At 45.7% G+C, this 14,952-nt stretch overlaps 1 protein-coding gene across 1 annotated transcript in view; it reads left to right on the top strand.

The window, feature by feature from the left end:
- Positions 1–873: 873 nt before the first annotated feature.
- The window catches only part of LOC139365280 (neuronal-specific septin-3-like), a 150,682-nt gene continuing 136,603 nt past the window's right edge, over positions 874–14,952 (top strand). Inside the window, exon 1 of the mRNA XM_071102792.1 lies at positions 874–1,231. Within this exon, the coding sequence (XP_070958893.1) occupies positions 1,177–1,231 (55 nt within the window). The 5' untranslated portion in view covers positions 874–1,176. The remainder of the gene's footprint in view (positions 1,232–14,952) is intronic.

Below are 14,952 nucleotides of genomic sequence, written 5' to 3'. Positions count from 1 at the left end.
AGACCTGCTGCTCTGACGCTCTCAGATTTCAGTTTCCATTTAACCCATCTGAACAGTAGGCTAAAGTTTTCTTAACGTGCCATAGGCCTATTTAAAGTCCCAGTCTTGTGACTGTTGAATTAGTACAGCGCCTCAATCATCACACTGCTATCTGCTATCATCCTCTTCTACCACTTGAACAAATCTTTACCAAACATTCATTTTTTTGGCCCTCCCTTCTCTTTATTTTCAACTCTCCATGTCGCAGCTTTTCTCTTATTGAATTAGACTTCGATGTTGTCCTTTTTTCCTCCGTGGATCGACGTTAACTTGTTCTGCCCATTCCCAAAAGCATTTGGCGATTGGCATGTTTAGGCTTATGCAGTTTAGTTTTATGCAGTAATGCCAGATAGCCTAAAATAATAAAATAAAACCTCAATGTAACCTATATATATATATGAATTGCACAATAATTATACATTTCTGTATTTTTTACGGTATTGTTTTCTCTTTATTCAACCCTCCCGGCACCCACCCGCCCTTCATCCACACAATATTCCATGACCCTCAACCTGCTCGCCCCGTGGATATAACGGTGGGGACTGCGGGTTATGAGCCAACGTGCGCATCACTAGAACACAGTCGCCCGTCGGGGAAAGTGAATGAAGGCAGCCAGGACGAGACATTTTACTGACTCCCCATTCCAGGTGTTGCCTACAATGTCTAGGGGCTAGATGAAGGACGGAGGTCCGCCCCTCTTCTTCCTCTCTCCCTATCCCTCGATTCATCCCTACATCCAGGGTAGGGCAGGCTACAGGGGGCAGGGCTCCACTCGCAGGGGAGACCAGAGGGGAGGCGCATCGCCGGAGACCCGCTCAAACCCTCTCCTGACACAGACAGACGGACCGACGGACGGAGGCAGGAGGCATATGCTGAAGCAAACAGTTGTGCGCTCGCTCTCCGATGTGATCCGATTTCAGAAAAAAACCCGCAACTTTTTGGTTGCAAGACCCGCGGAGTTCTATTCCAAGACGGTGGATCCGTTTGTTTTCTTCTGTTATGCAAGTGGATTTTCTTTGGAAGGAATAACGTTTTTATTTGAATATAAACGATATTTTTTATAAACTATAAACTACTTTTTTACCCCGTTATATCGAGCTGCAGTGAACTCCGGAAGAGTTGATAAGGACAGTCAGGATGTCCCATATCTCCGTCAACGACCACCTGGAGGGGATTCTATCAGACTTCGAAGGTAAGCGCCTCTGTCTGTCCCACGTACACTAATACACGTTCAAAACACAAAGCGGTTGAATCAACATAAAACGTCGTCTGAAGTGAATGGGATACATTGATGTTAACCTTTAGGCTACTTCAAAAGCACTCTGATTTTTACACTGCGTTTTAGGCGGGGGACGTGCTTTGGGAAAGCGTCATAGAGAGGAAATGCAGTCCTCTCATATGTTTTCCTCCCTCCAGCAGAATCAGAGTCAGTGTAGTGTGTGATTAGTGTGTAATAATCAGACGGTACAGGAAGTCTCCGCAGGTATAGAGAGAGACAGGTTATGTCAACTCAGCGGTGTCGGCGAAGCTACTCTGAAAACACTTTACCTAGCAAACACAAATACTCTTTTTCAAGTCAGAATTAGGCAGATCTGAGATGCAGAAAAATAAAGTGATTTATTGCCTACTTTTTGCCTATATTTTATTTTATAAAAAAAAAAAAAAAAAGTAGTTTGTAGTTCTAATAGTTAGTTACACCACTACGTGGCAAAACAGTAATTGACTACTGAAAACACGCGCTAGATTAGAATTGAGTTCAACTACAACCAAGCTACTTCAACCAAGCTACTTTAATGACGAGTTGAACTACATGAACCTCACCACTTGGGGCAGCAGGTAGCCTATTGGTTAGAGCGTTGGGTCAGTAACTGAAAGGTTGCTGGGTCGAATCTCCGAGCTGACCAGATAAAGAATCAGTCGTTCTTCCTGAAAAAGGAAGTTAAATCCACTGTTCCAAGGCTGTCATTGTAAGTAAGAATGTGTTCTTAACTGACTTGTCTAGTTAAATAAAGCTAAAATAAACTTCCCAACTCACTTAGTTTAGAGGAGGAGTAGTGGTGCTCCTGACACAGTAGGAGCCCAGACCTACCAAACTTAACCCCCTGATCAACAAGACCCCACTGTAATAGGTCTGCTCTCTGGCACAGGAGATAGATATATAGATCATGACACAAATATGCACTGCACTGCACCCCATATGTGTCTGCTCTGTAGTTGTGTTAGTGGGCTAATACACATCACTCTGTAGTTGTGTTAGTGGGCTAATACACATCACTCTGTAGTTGTGTTAGTGGGCTAATACACATCACTCTGTAGTTGTGTTAGTGGGCTAATACACATCACTCTGTAGAGTGATGTGTTAGTGGGCTAATACACATCACTCTGTAGTTGTGTTAGTGGGCTAATACACATCACTCTGTAGTTGTGTTAGTGGGCTAATACACATCACTCTGTAGTTGTGTTGTGGGCTAATACACATCACTCTGTAGTTGTGTTAGTGAGCTAATACACATCACTCTGTAGTTGTGTTAGTGAGCTAATACACATCACTCTGTAGTTGTGGGCTAATACACATCACTCTGTAGTTGTGTTAGTGGGCTAATACACATCACTCTGTAATTGTGTTAGTGGGCTAATACACATCACTCTGTAGTTGTGTTAGTGGGCTAATACACATCACTCTGTAGTTGTGTTAGTGGGCTAATACACATCACTCTGTAGTTGTGTTAGTGGGCTAATATACATCACTATGTAGTTGAGTTAGTAGGCTAATACACATCACTCTGTAGTTATGTTATGGAACTCTCTTTGTCTCTATCTCTCTTTCTCTCTCTCTTCATTCCTGGGCTCAGTTTAGACAGGTGTTGATTTGAGGCGCTAAACAAATTAGCTTAGCCTCTGGCTGGCCTGTGATATAGTCAGTGATTACATATGTGTTGTAGTGTGTGTTGTAGAGTGTGGAACAGCACTCCCCTGTTTCCTCTGAGTTAGGTGTCACAGTTGAACAGCACCCCCCTGTTTCCTCTGGGTGAGGTGTCACAGTTGAACAGCACTGCTCTGTTTCCTCTGGGTGAGGTGTCACAGTTGAACAGCACTCCCATGTTTCCTCTGGGTTAGTTGTCACAGTGGAACAGCACTCCCCTGTTTCCTCTGGGTTAGGAACAGCACCCCCTGTTTCCTCTGGGTTAGGTGTCACAGTGGAACAGCACCACCCTGTTTCCTCTGGGTTAGGTGTCACAGTGGAACAGCACCTCCCTGTTTCCTCTGGGTTAGGTGTCACAGTGGAACAGCACTCCCCTGTTTCCTCTGGGTTAGGTGTCACAGTGGAACAGCACTCCCCTGTTTCCTCTGGGTTAGGTGTCACAGTGGAACAGCACCCCCCTGTTTCCTCTGGGTTAGGAACAGCACCACCTTGTTTCCTCTGGGTTAGGTGTCACAGTGGAACAGCACTCCCCTGTTTCCTCTGGGTTAGGTGTCACAGTGGAACAGCACTGTCCTGTTTCCTCTGGGTTAGGTGTCACAGTGGAACAGCACTGCCCTGTTTCCTCTGGGTTAGGTGTCACAGTGGAACAGCACTCCCCTGTTTCCTCTGGGTTAGGTGTCACAGTGGAACAGCACCCCCCTGTTTCCTCTGGGTTAGGTGTCACAGTGGAACAGCACTCCCCTGTTTCCTCTGGGTTAGGTGTCACAGTGGAACAGCACTCCCCTGTTTCCTCTGGGTTAGGTGTCACAGTGGAACAGCACTCCCCTGTTTCCTCTGGGTTAGGTGTCACAGTGGAACAGCACTCCCGTTTCCTCTGGGTTAGGTGTCACAGTGGAACAGCACCACCCTGTTTCCTCTGGGTTAGGTGTCACAGTGGAACAGCACCACCCTGTTTCCTCTGGGTTAGGTGTCACAGTGTAACAGCACTCCCCTGTTTCCTCTGGGTTAGGTGTCACAGTGGAACAGCACCACCCTGTTTCCTCTGGGTTAGGTGTCACAGTGGAACAGCACTCCCCTGTTTCCTCTGGGTTAGTTGTCACAGTGGAACAGCACTCCCCTGTTTCCTCTGGGTTAGGTGTCACAGTGGAACAGCACTCCCCTGTTTCCTCTGGGTTAGGTGTCACAGTGGAACAGCACCACCCTGTTTCCTCTGGGTTAGGTGTCACAGTGGAACAGCACTCCCCTGTTTCCTCTGGGTTAGGTGTCACAGTGGAACAGCACTCCCCTGTTTCCTCTGGGTTAGGTGTCACAGTGGAACAGCACTCCCCTGTTTCCTCTGGGTTAGGTGTCACAGTGGAACAGCACTCCCCTGTTTCCTCTGGGTTAGGTGTCACAGTGGAACAGCACTTCCCTGTTTCCTCTGGGTTAGGAACAGCACCACCCTGTTTCCTCTGGGTTAGGTGTCACAGTGGAACAGCACTCCCCTGTTTCCTCTGGGTTAGGTGTCACAGTGGAACAGCACCCCCCTGTTTCCTCTGGGTTAGGTGTCACAGTGGAACAGCACCACCCTGTTTCCTCTGGGTTAGGTGTCACAGTGGAACAGCACTCCCCTGTTTCCTCTGGGTTAGGTGTCACAGTGGAACAGCACTTCCCTGTTTCCTCTGGGTTAGGTGTCACAGTACCACCCTGTTTCCTCTGGGTTAGGTGTCACAGTGGAACAGCACCTCCCTGTTTCCTCTGGGTTAGGTGTCACAGCACTCCCCTGTTTCCTCTGGGTTAGGTGTCACAGTGGAACAGCACCACCCTGTTTCCTCTGGGTTAGGAACAGCACTCCCCTGTTTCCTCTGGGTTAGGTGTCACAGTGGAACAGCACTCCCCTGTTTCCTCTGGGTTAGGTGTCACAGTGGAACAGCACCACCCTGTTTCCTCTGGGTTAGGTGTCACAGTGGAACAGCACCTCCCTGTTTCCTCTGGGTTAGGTGTCACAGTGGAACAGCACTCTCCTGTTTCCTCTGCGTTAGGTGTCACAGTGGAACAGCACCACCCTGTTTCCTCTGGGTTAGGTGTCACAGTGGAACAGCACTCCCCTGTTTCCTCTGGGTTAGGTGTCACAGTGGAACAGCACTCCCCTGTTTCCTCTGGGTTAGGTGTCACAGTGGAACAGCACCACCCTGTTTCCTCTGGGTTAGGTGTCACAGTGGAACAGCACTCCCCTGTTTCCTCTGGGTTAGGTGTCACAGTGGAACAGCACTCCCCTGTTTCCTCTGGGTTAGGTGTCACAGTGGAACAGCACCACCCTGTTTCCTCTGGGTTAGGTGTCACAGTGGAACAGCACTCCCCTGTTTCCTCTGGGTTAGGTGTCCCAGTGGAACAGCACTCCCCTGTTTCCTCTGGGTTAGATGTCACAGTGGAACAGCACTCCCCTGTTTCCTCTGGGTTAGGTGTCACAGTGGAACAGCACTCCCCTGTTTCCTCTGGGTTAGGTGTCACAGTGGAACAGCACCACCCTGTTTCCTCTGGGTTAGGTGTCACAGTGGAACAGCACCTCCCTGTTTCCTCTGGGTTAGGTGTCACAGTGGAACAGCACCTCCCTGTTTCCTCTGGGTTAGGTGTCACAGTGGAACAGCACCAACCTGTTTCCTCTGGGTTAGGTGTCACAGTGGAACAGCACTTCCCTGTTTCCTCTGGGTTAGGTGTCACAGTGGAACAGCACCACCCTGTTTCCTCTGGGTTAGGTGTCACAGTGGAACAGCACCACCCTGTTTCCTCTGGGTTAGGTGTCACAGTAGAACAGCACTCCCCTGTTTCCTCTGGGTTAGGTGTCACAGTGGAACAGCACTCCCCTGTTTCCTCTGGGTTAGGTGTCACAGTGGAACAGCACTCCCCTGTTTCCTCTGGGTTAGGTGTCACAGTGGAACAGCACCACCCTGTTTCCTCTGGGTTAGGTGTCACAGTGGAACAGCACTCCCCTGTTTCCTCTGGGTTAGGTGTCCCAGTGGAACAGCACTCCCCTGTTTCCTCTGGGTTAGGTGTCCCAGTGGAACAGCACTCCCCTGTTTCCTCTGGGTTAGGTGTCACAGTGGAACAGCACCCCCCTGTTTCCTCTGGGTTAGGTGTCACAGTGGAACAGCACCTTCCTGTTTCCTCTGGGTTAGGTGTCACAGTGGAACAGCACTCCCCTGTTTCCTCTGGGTTAGGTGTCACAGTGGAACAGCACCTCCCTGTTTCCTCTGGGTTAGGTGTCACAGTGGAACAGCACTCCCCTGTTTCCTCTGGGTTAGGTGTCACAGTGGAACAGCACTCCCCTGTTTCCTCTCGGCTAGGTGTCACAGTGGAACAGCACTCCCCTGTTTCCTGCCATCCTAGACCCACTTCAATTTGTATACCGCCCCAACAGGTCTACAGATGACCCAATCGCCATCACACTGCACACTGCCCTATCCCATCTGAACAAAAATAATATATATGTAAGAATGCTGTTCATTGACTACAGCTCAGCATTCAATACCATAGTTCCCTCCAAGCTCATCATCAAGCTGGAGGCCCTGGGTCTCAACCCCCACCCTTTGCAACTGGGTCCTGGACTTTCTGACGGGCCGCACCCAGGTGGAGAAGTTAGGAAACAACACCTCGACTTCACTGACTCTCAACACTGGGGCCCCACAAGGGTGTGTGCTCACCCCTCTCCTGTACTCCTTGTTCACCCATGACTGCGTGGCCACGCACGCCTCCAACTCAATCATCAAGTTTGCAGACGACACATCAGTAGTGGGCTTGGTCACCAACAACGACAAGACGGCCTACAGGGAGGAGGTGAGGGCACTCGGCGTGTGGTGTCAGGAAAACAACCTCTCACTCAATATCAACAAAGCAAAGGAGATGATCATGGACTTCAGGGAATAGCAGAGGGAGCACCCCTGTCCACATTGAAGGAACCATAGTGGAGCAGGTGGAAAGTTTTAAGTTCCTCTGCGTACACATCACAGACAAACTGAAATGGTCCACCCACAGTGTGGTGAAGAAGGTGCAACAGCGCCACAGGAGGCTGAAGAAATTTGGCTTGTCACCTAAAACCCTGACAAACTTCTACAGATGCACAATCGAGAGCATCCTGTCGGGCTGTATCACAGCCTGGTACGGCAACTGCACCGCCTTCGACCGTAAGGCTCTCCAGAGGGTAGTGAGGTCCGCACAACGCATCACCGGGGGCAAACTATCTGCCCTCCAGGATACCTACAGCACACGATGCCACAGGAAGGCCAAGAAGATCATCAAGGACAACAACCACCCGAGCCACTGCCTGTTCACACCGCTATCATCCAGAAGGCGAGGTCAATACAGGTGCATCAAAGCTGGGACTGAGAGACTGAAGAACAGCTTCTATCTCAAGGCCATCAGACTGTTAAACAGCAATCACTAACTCAGAGAGGCTGCTGCCACCTTGAGACCCAATCACTTGACACTTTATTAAATCGGTCACTAGTCACTTTAAACAACACCACTTTAAATAATGCCACTTTAATAATGTTTACATATCTTACATTACTCATATCATATGTGTATACTGTATTTTATACCATCTATTGCACCTTGCCTATGCTGCTCGGCCATCGCTCATCCATATATTTATATGTACATATTCTCATTCACCCCTTTAGATTCATGTGTATTAGGTAGTTGTTGGGGAATTGTTAGATTACTTGTTAGATTTGTGTGTATTAGGTAGTTGTTGGGGAATTGTTAGATTACTTGTTAGATGTGTGTGTATTAGGTAGTTGTTGGGGAATCGTTAGATTACTTGTTAGATATTACTGCACTGTTGGAACTAGAAGCACAAGCATTTTGTTACACTCGCATGAACATCTGCTAACCATGTATATGTGACCAATACAATTTGATTTGATTTGATCAATAGGAGGTGAGATGTATAACTGGCCTTAGATCAGTTTATGGGGTTGACCCTGCTATTCCTTAATTGATAGATGACAGTCCTTCTTCCTAAACCTAATAAGCATAGCCAGGCTAAACCTAATGAGGTTTGCTCATTTAAAATCGTTGGCGAATGTTAGTCTCTGCTAGCGTGATGCTAATAGCTAAAGAGTAAACAGATCAGAGGTTGGGTAGCAGGCCAGGCTAAGCTAGGCTAAGCTAGGCTACCCCCCTTAGTTACAACAACACACAAGGCTACATCTGTCTCTACTGCTGTGGACTAATCTCTTTGAACACAGGCACGCATGTACACACACACACTCTCGCTTTCTCTCTCTTTCTCTCTCTCCCTCTGTCTCTCCAGAGGCCAAATTGTCCGGTCTTCTCCTATCCAACAGATGTTTCAGATCATTTCACTTTGCCTCCTTGTTTGGTGGCCATGTTTATTTGAATGGAGAGATACAAACTCAACGATCTCTTTTAGAACCAGTTTAAACACTCGTTCTTTCTCCTCAACGATCTCTTTTAGAACCAGTTTAAACACTCGTTCTTTCTCCTCAACAATCTCTTTTAGAACCAGTTTAAACACTCGTTCTTTCTCCTCAACGATCTCTTTTAGAACCAGTTTAAACACTCGTTCTTTCTCCTCAACGATCTCTTTTAGAACCAGTTTAAACACTCGTTCTTTCTCCTCAACGATCTCTTTTAGAACCAGTTTAAACACTCGTTCTTTCTCCTCAACGATCTCTTTTAGAACCAGTTTAAACACTCCTTTCTCCTCAACGATCTCTTTTAGAACCAGTTTAAACACTCCTTTCTCCTCAACGATCTCTTTTAGAACCAGTTTAAACACTCATTCTTTCTCCTCAAACGATCTCTTTTAGAACCACTGCCAACATACATTCTTTCTCCTCTGTGTGGTGTGGTGTGTGGAGTCCCAGCCAACTAGGTATACCGTGTCAGATGAGATGCGACAGCCTCAAATTCAATTTGTTGACAGGGAGCCATTGTGGTGCTGACTGCTGTGGCTGTAGCTGAGCATCAGGGGCTGTTCTGTCTTGTGCCCAGTCCAATTAGTAACCTGTTCAATCACATGTATGTCCGCCAGGCAGGGGGAAACATGTGACTCAGGGTAGAAGTAGCAAATGTTCATCAAGATTGTTCAAAGGTTTAAAAAACCAATTTAAATAAATGCAACAGTTGGACAAACTTTTAGAATGTTTTTAAATCCAGCAGATATTAACTGAATTATAGCACGTAAAAAACATTGTACTGGCACGGTCAAATAAAGAAAGGCCTTCTGGCATTTTGGTGAAAAATCCTGTTTCCATTTTTTGGTAAAATAAAAAAAAAAATGTCTTCTTCTAATGCGGTCATTTTTTTCATGTTATATCAGGTATTGTTTTTACACTTTGTGATAAGATAAAGATATATATGTGCCTTATTTGCATATGCTATACAGTGCCTTCAGAAATTATTCACACCTCTTAACTTTGTGTTGTGTTACAGGCTGAATGTAAAATTTATTAAATTGTGATTTTTTTTGCAGGGGGGGGGGGGGGGGGGGTCAATGGCCAAATATCCCATAATGTCAAAGCGGAATTGTTTTTTCCCGGAATTTTTACAGATTAATAAAAAAAATGTAGAGCTGAAATGTCTTGAATATTCAACCTCGTTGTTATGGAAACGCCTAAATAAGTTCAGGAATAAAAATGTGCTTAACATGTCACATAATATGTTGAGTTGACTCACTCTTGTGTGCAATAATAGTGTTTAACATGAGTTTTGATTGACTTCCTCATCAGGCCATATTTTCAAGCATAGTGGTGGACTGCATCATGTTATGGGTATGCTTGTAATCGTTAAGGACTGGGGAGTTTTTCCAAGACAAAAGATCAACTGAATGGAGCTAAGAAATGACAAAATCCGAGAGGAAATCCCCTGGTTCAGTCTGCTTTCTACCAGACACTGGGAGATGACAAACACAATAACCTAAAACATAAGACCAAAGCTACACTGGAGTTGCTTGCCAAGAAGACATTGAATGTTACCGAGTGGCCGAGTTACAGTTTCGACTTAAATATTCTTGAAAATCTATGGCAAGACCTGAAAATGGTTGCCTAGCAATGATCAACAGCCAATTTAACAGTAAATAATAATGGGTAAATGTTGCACCATCCAGGTGTGGAAAGCGGGAAAGCTCTTAGAGATTTACCCAGAACGACTGGAACCATTGGTGCTTCTACAAAGTATTGAATCAGTGGTGTGAATGAGATATTTCTGTATTATGGAGTATTGTGTATAGATGGATGAGATTTTTTATTTTTATATTTATTTATTTTTATTTTTATTTCAGCACCACAATGGCTCCCTGTCAACAAATTGAATTTGAGGCTGTCGCATCTCATCTGACACTGTATACCTAGTTGGCTGGGATTCCACACACCACACCACACAGAGGAGAAAGAATGTATGTTGGCAGTGGTTCTAAAAGAGATCGTTGAGGAGAAAGAACGAGTTTTTAAACTGGTTCTAAAAGAAAGAGTTTAAGGAGAAAGAATGAGTTTTTAAACTGGTTCTAAAAGAGATTGTTGAGGAGAAAGAACGAGTGTTTTATTTTTTTTAATCAATTTTGAATTCAGGCTGTAACACAGGATTTAACACAACAAAAATGTGGAATAAGTCAAGGGGTATGAATAATTTATGAAGGGTATATTTGCAGTCGTGAATAAATTAACATAAAGTGGTGGAACAGGACCAAAAACCTGCTACCTGCACTTACCTGTCTAGACTGACTAATTCATTTTGTTTTTGTCACTTTCTCTTGCATAATTCAACAGGTGTCAATAGCAGGATAACCATGCAATTTAAAATCAAAAAGCTTGGCTCTAGATTACACTACACTGTACCAGTAACATTGGACACAACTACTCATTCCAGGGTTTTTATTTATTTATAAAATGTTCTACATTGTAGAATAATAGCGAAGACATCAAAACTATTAAATAACACATATGGAATCATGTAGTAACCAAAAGAAGTGTTAAACAAATAATGAACGCAATCAATCCAGCGAGATTAAAGTGACCCCTCAAACACAGGAAATTGATGTCTGAAAAAGACAGACCTTTAGGCAGGCGAGGTATTCACACTGCTAATAGAAGGTTCCACAACAGCAGCTTTCAGTTCCTCCCCTTCCTGAAGAACATTAAAGGGGAATTGAAACACTAGTCCCTCCCCTTCCTGAAGGACATTAAAGGGGAATGGAAACACTAGTTCCTTCCCTTCCTGAAGGACATTAAAGGGGAATGGAAACACTAGTTCCTTCCCTTCCTGAAGGACATTAAAGGGGAATGGAAACACTAGTCTCTCCCCTTCCTGAAGGACATTAAAGGGGAATGGAAACACTAGTCTCTCCCCTTCCTGAAGGACATTAAAGGGGAATGGAAACACTAGTCTCTCCCCTTCCTGAAGGACATTAAAGGGGAATGGAAACACTAGTCTCTCCCCTTCCTGAAGGACATTAAAGGGGATTGGAAACACTAGTTCCTCCCCTTCCTGAAGGACATTAAAGGGGAATGGAAACACTAGTCCCTCCCCTTTCTGAAGGACATTAAAGGGGAATGGAAACACTAGTTCCTCCCCTTCCTGAAGGACATTAAAGGGGAATGGAAACACTAGTCCCTCCCCTTCCTGAAGGACATTAAAGGGGAATGGAAACACTAGGATTCAGAAAGGCAGCTCACTGGAACTGGTAAGTGTTTCCATTCCCCTTTAAGATCACGACTCTACAAGGAACTAGGGTGGAGTGTGGAGTTATCTGTGTGTGTGTGCGTGGGTAAGACTGTGTTCATGTATCTGCACTGATCTGAAAAGAGAGAGCAACCAATGTATTGCCCAGTGTCTAAAAGCCATAGGATGGATGAGAGGAGACCGGGTGTTGGTAACCTGATCTTAGACCGGTTGTTAGGGTCAACCTGGAATTACTGAAGCTAGGTCTATACCAAAATGGCATCCTAACAACACATCTGCCACGCTAATCCTCAACACGGGTGCCCCTCAGGGGTGCGTGCTCAGTCCCCTCCTGTACTCCCTGTTCAATCATGCCAGGCATGACTACAACACCATCATTAAGTTTGCTGACGACACAACAGTGGTAGGCCTGATCACCGACAATGTTGAGACAGCCTATAGGGAGGAGGTCAGAGACCTGGCCGGGTGGTGCCAGAATAACAACCTATCCCTCAATGTAACCAAGACTAAGGACATTATTGTGGACTACAGGAAAAGGAGGACCGAGCACGCCCCCATTCTCATCGATGGGGCTGCAGTGAAGCAGGTTTAGAGCTTCAAGTTCCTTGGTGTCCACATCACCAACAAACTATCATGGTCCAAACACACCAAGACAGTCTTGAAGAGGGCACGACAACGCCTTTTCCCCCTCAGGAGACTGAAAAGATTTGGCATGAGTCCTCTGTTCCTCAAAAGGTTCTACAGCTGCACCATCGAGAGCATCCTGACTGGTTGCATCACTGCCTGGTATGGCAACTGCTCGGCCTCCGACCGCAAGGCTCTACAGAGGGTAGTGCGTACGGCCTTGTACATCACAGGGGCCAAGCTTCCTGCCATCCAGGAACCTCTATACCAGGCGGTGTCAGAGGAAGGCCCTAAAAATGGTCAAAGACTCCAGCCACCCTAGTCATAGACTGTTCTCTCTGCTACCGCACAGTAAGCGGTACCTGAGCACCAAGTCGAGATCCAAAAGGCTTCTTAACAGTTTCTAACCCCCCCGAAGCCATAAGACTCCTGAACAGCTCATCAAAGGGCTACCCAGAACCCCCTGTTTTACTCTGCTGCTATTCTCTGTTTATTATCTATGCATAGTCACTTTCATTCTACCTATATGTACATATTACCTCAATTACCTCGACTAACTGCTACCCCCTTGCCTAGTTAAATAAAGGTTAAATAAATAAAATATATTTATCTCTACTGTTATTTTACTGCTGCTCTTTAATTATTTGTTATTTTTTACTTATCTATTTTTTCGTTAACATTATTTTATTATCGTTATTTTTCTTAAAACTGCATTGTTGGTTAAGGGCTTGTAAGTAAGCGTTTCACTGTAAGGTCTACTACACCTGTTGTATTCGTGACTAATAAAATGTGATTTGATTTGATTTAATCCCTATATCGTGTACTACTTCAGACTAGAACCCATAAGGCTAAGTAGTGCACGATGTAGAGAATAGGGTGCCAGTTGAGATGTACCCTAAAGCAGGGTAAAGGGAAGCTGGAGGGGCAGAGGTGGGAAGTAATCTGATTCTGGACCTGTAGCTACTGCTGGGCGGGATTAAGAGGGGTCATGGCTTAAGGGTTGTCAGGGCGATGCCAGTCACTTCCTGGTACTAAACCTTAGTAGAGTCCAAGACCCCTGGTGATCACAGACACACACACACACACAGTCATTGTACCAAACCAAACAGAGCCAGCCCAGTCCCATGACTTACTGACCCGGTGACTAGGTAGTTTACTGAGACAACACATCCCAGCTGTCCAGCTGCTGAGGCCTGCTGCCGTAATGCTGGCTGGAATGTAGGTGAGGAGGGGGGAGATGAAGAGGGATAGTGTATATGTGTGTGTGTGTGTGTATATGTGTGTGTGTGTGTATATATGTGTGTGTCGGTGTGTGTGAAGAGGCCTGAGATTACCTTGTCCCGTGACCTGTTCCTTCCTGTCTCACCCCAAAACACTAATCTCTCACACACACACGCACACACACACACTCACACGCACACACACACACACACGCAACCACATACACACAGACACACACACACACACACACCCAACCACAGACACACACACACCCCGGCTTTTGGTTCTCATGATGAATGCCGGTTAACACAGTGGCAAACAGGTACACCGTCACACACACAGACACACACACACACACACAGACACACACACACACACACACACACACACACACACACACACACCCAACCACAGACACACACACACACGCAACCCGGCTTTTGGTTCTCATGATGAATGCCGGTTAACACAGTGGCAAACAGGTACACCGTCTCACACACACACACACACACACACACACACACACACACACACACACACACACACACACACACACACACACACACACACACCCAACCACATACACACACACCCAACCACATACACACAGACACACACCCAACCACATACACACAGACACTAACAGGTACAGCACGGCGCTGCCAAGTTGTTCATCCATTAAAGAGAGGCATTTGGCAGGACATCAGTGATCCGTACCCAGTGAACCGTACCCAGTGATCAGACATGTAGCAGAGAAATAATGACCCTGAAAAAACACTGAATACACACTCTGGAAAACACACACTCAAAAAACACACACTCTGGAACGGTGAGAGAGAAGGGAAAAGTACTTCCAGTAAGTCTGAGAAGACGGGCCTCATGCCAACACTTCACAAATGATTCCTTATTTAACTCTCTTCTTTCCAACACTTCACAAATGATTCCTTCTCAACTCCCTTCCAACACTTCACAAATGATTCCTTATTTGACTCTCTTCTTTCCAACACTTCACAAATGATTCCTTATTTGACTCTCTTCTTTCCAACACTTCACAAATGATTCCTTCTCAACTCCCTTTCAACACTTCACAAATGATTCCTTCTCAACTCCCTTCCAACACTTCACAAATTATTCCTTATTTAACTCTCTTCTTTCCAACACTTCACAAATGATTCCTTCTCAACTCCCTTCCAACACTTCACAAATTATTCCTTATTTGACTCTCTTCTTTCCAACACTTCACAAATTATTCCTTCTCAACTCCCTTCCAACACTTCACAAATGATTCCTTATTTAACTCTCTTCTTTCCAACACTTCACAAATGATTCCTTATTTGACTCTCTTCTTTCCAACACTTCACAAATGATTCCTTCTCAACTCCCTTCCAACACTTCACAAATGATTCCATCTCAATGTAATGAACACGATGGGAGACAGAGAGCTGGCAGCAGGTGTTTATTGT

The sequence above is a fragment of the Oncorhynchus clarkii genome, chromosome 13 (genome assembly GCF_045791955.1).
Source record: "Oncorhynchus clarkii lewisi isolate Uvic-CL-2024 chromosome 13, UVic_Ocla_1.0, whole genome shotgun sequence".
Lineage (NCBI taxonomy): Eukaryota > Metazoa > Chordata > Actinopteri > Salmoniformes > Salmonidae > Oncorhynchus > Oncorhynchus clarkii.
Note: the sequence above shows the minus strand (reverse complement) of the source record. Positions and strands in the feature narration are given on the sequence as shown.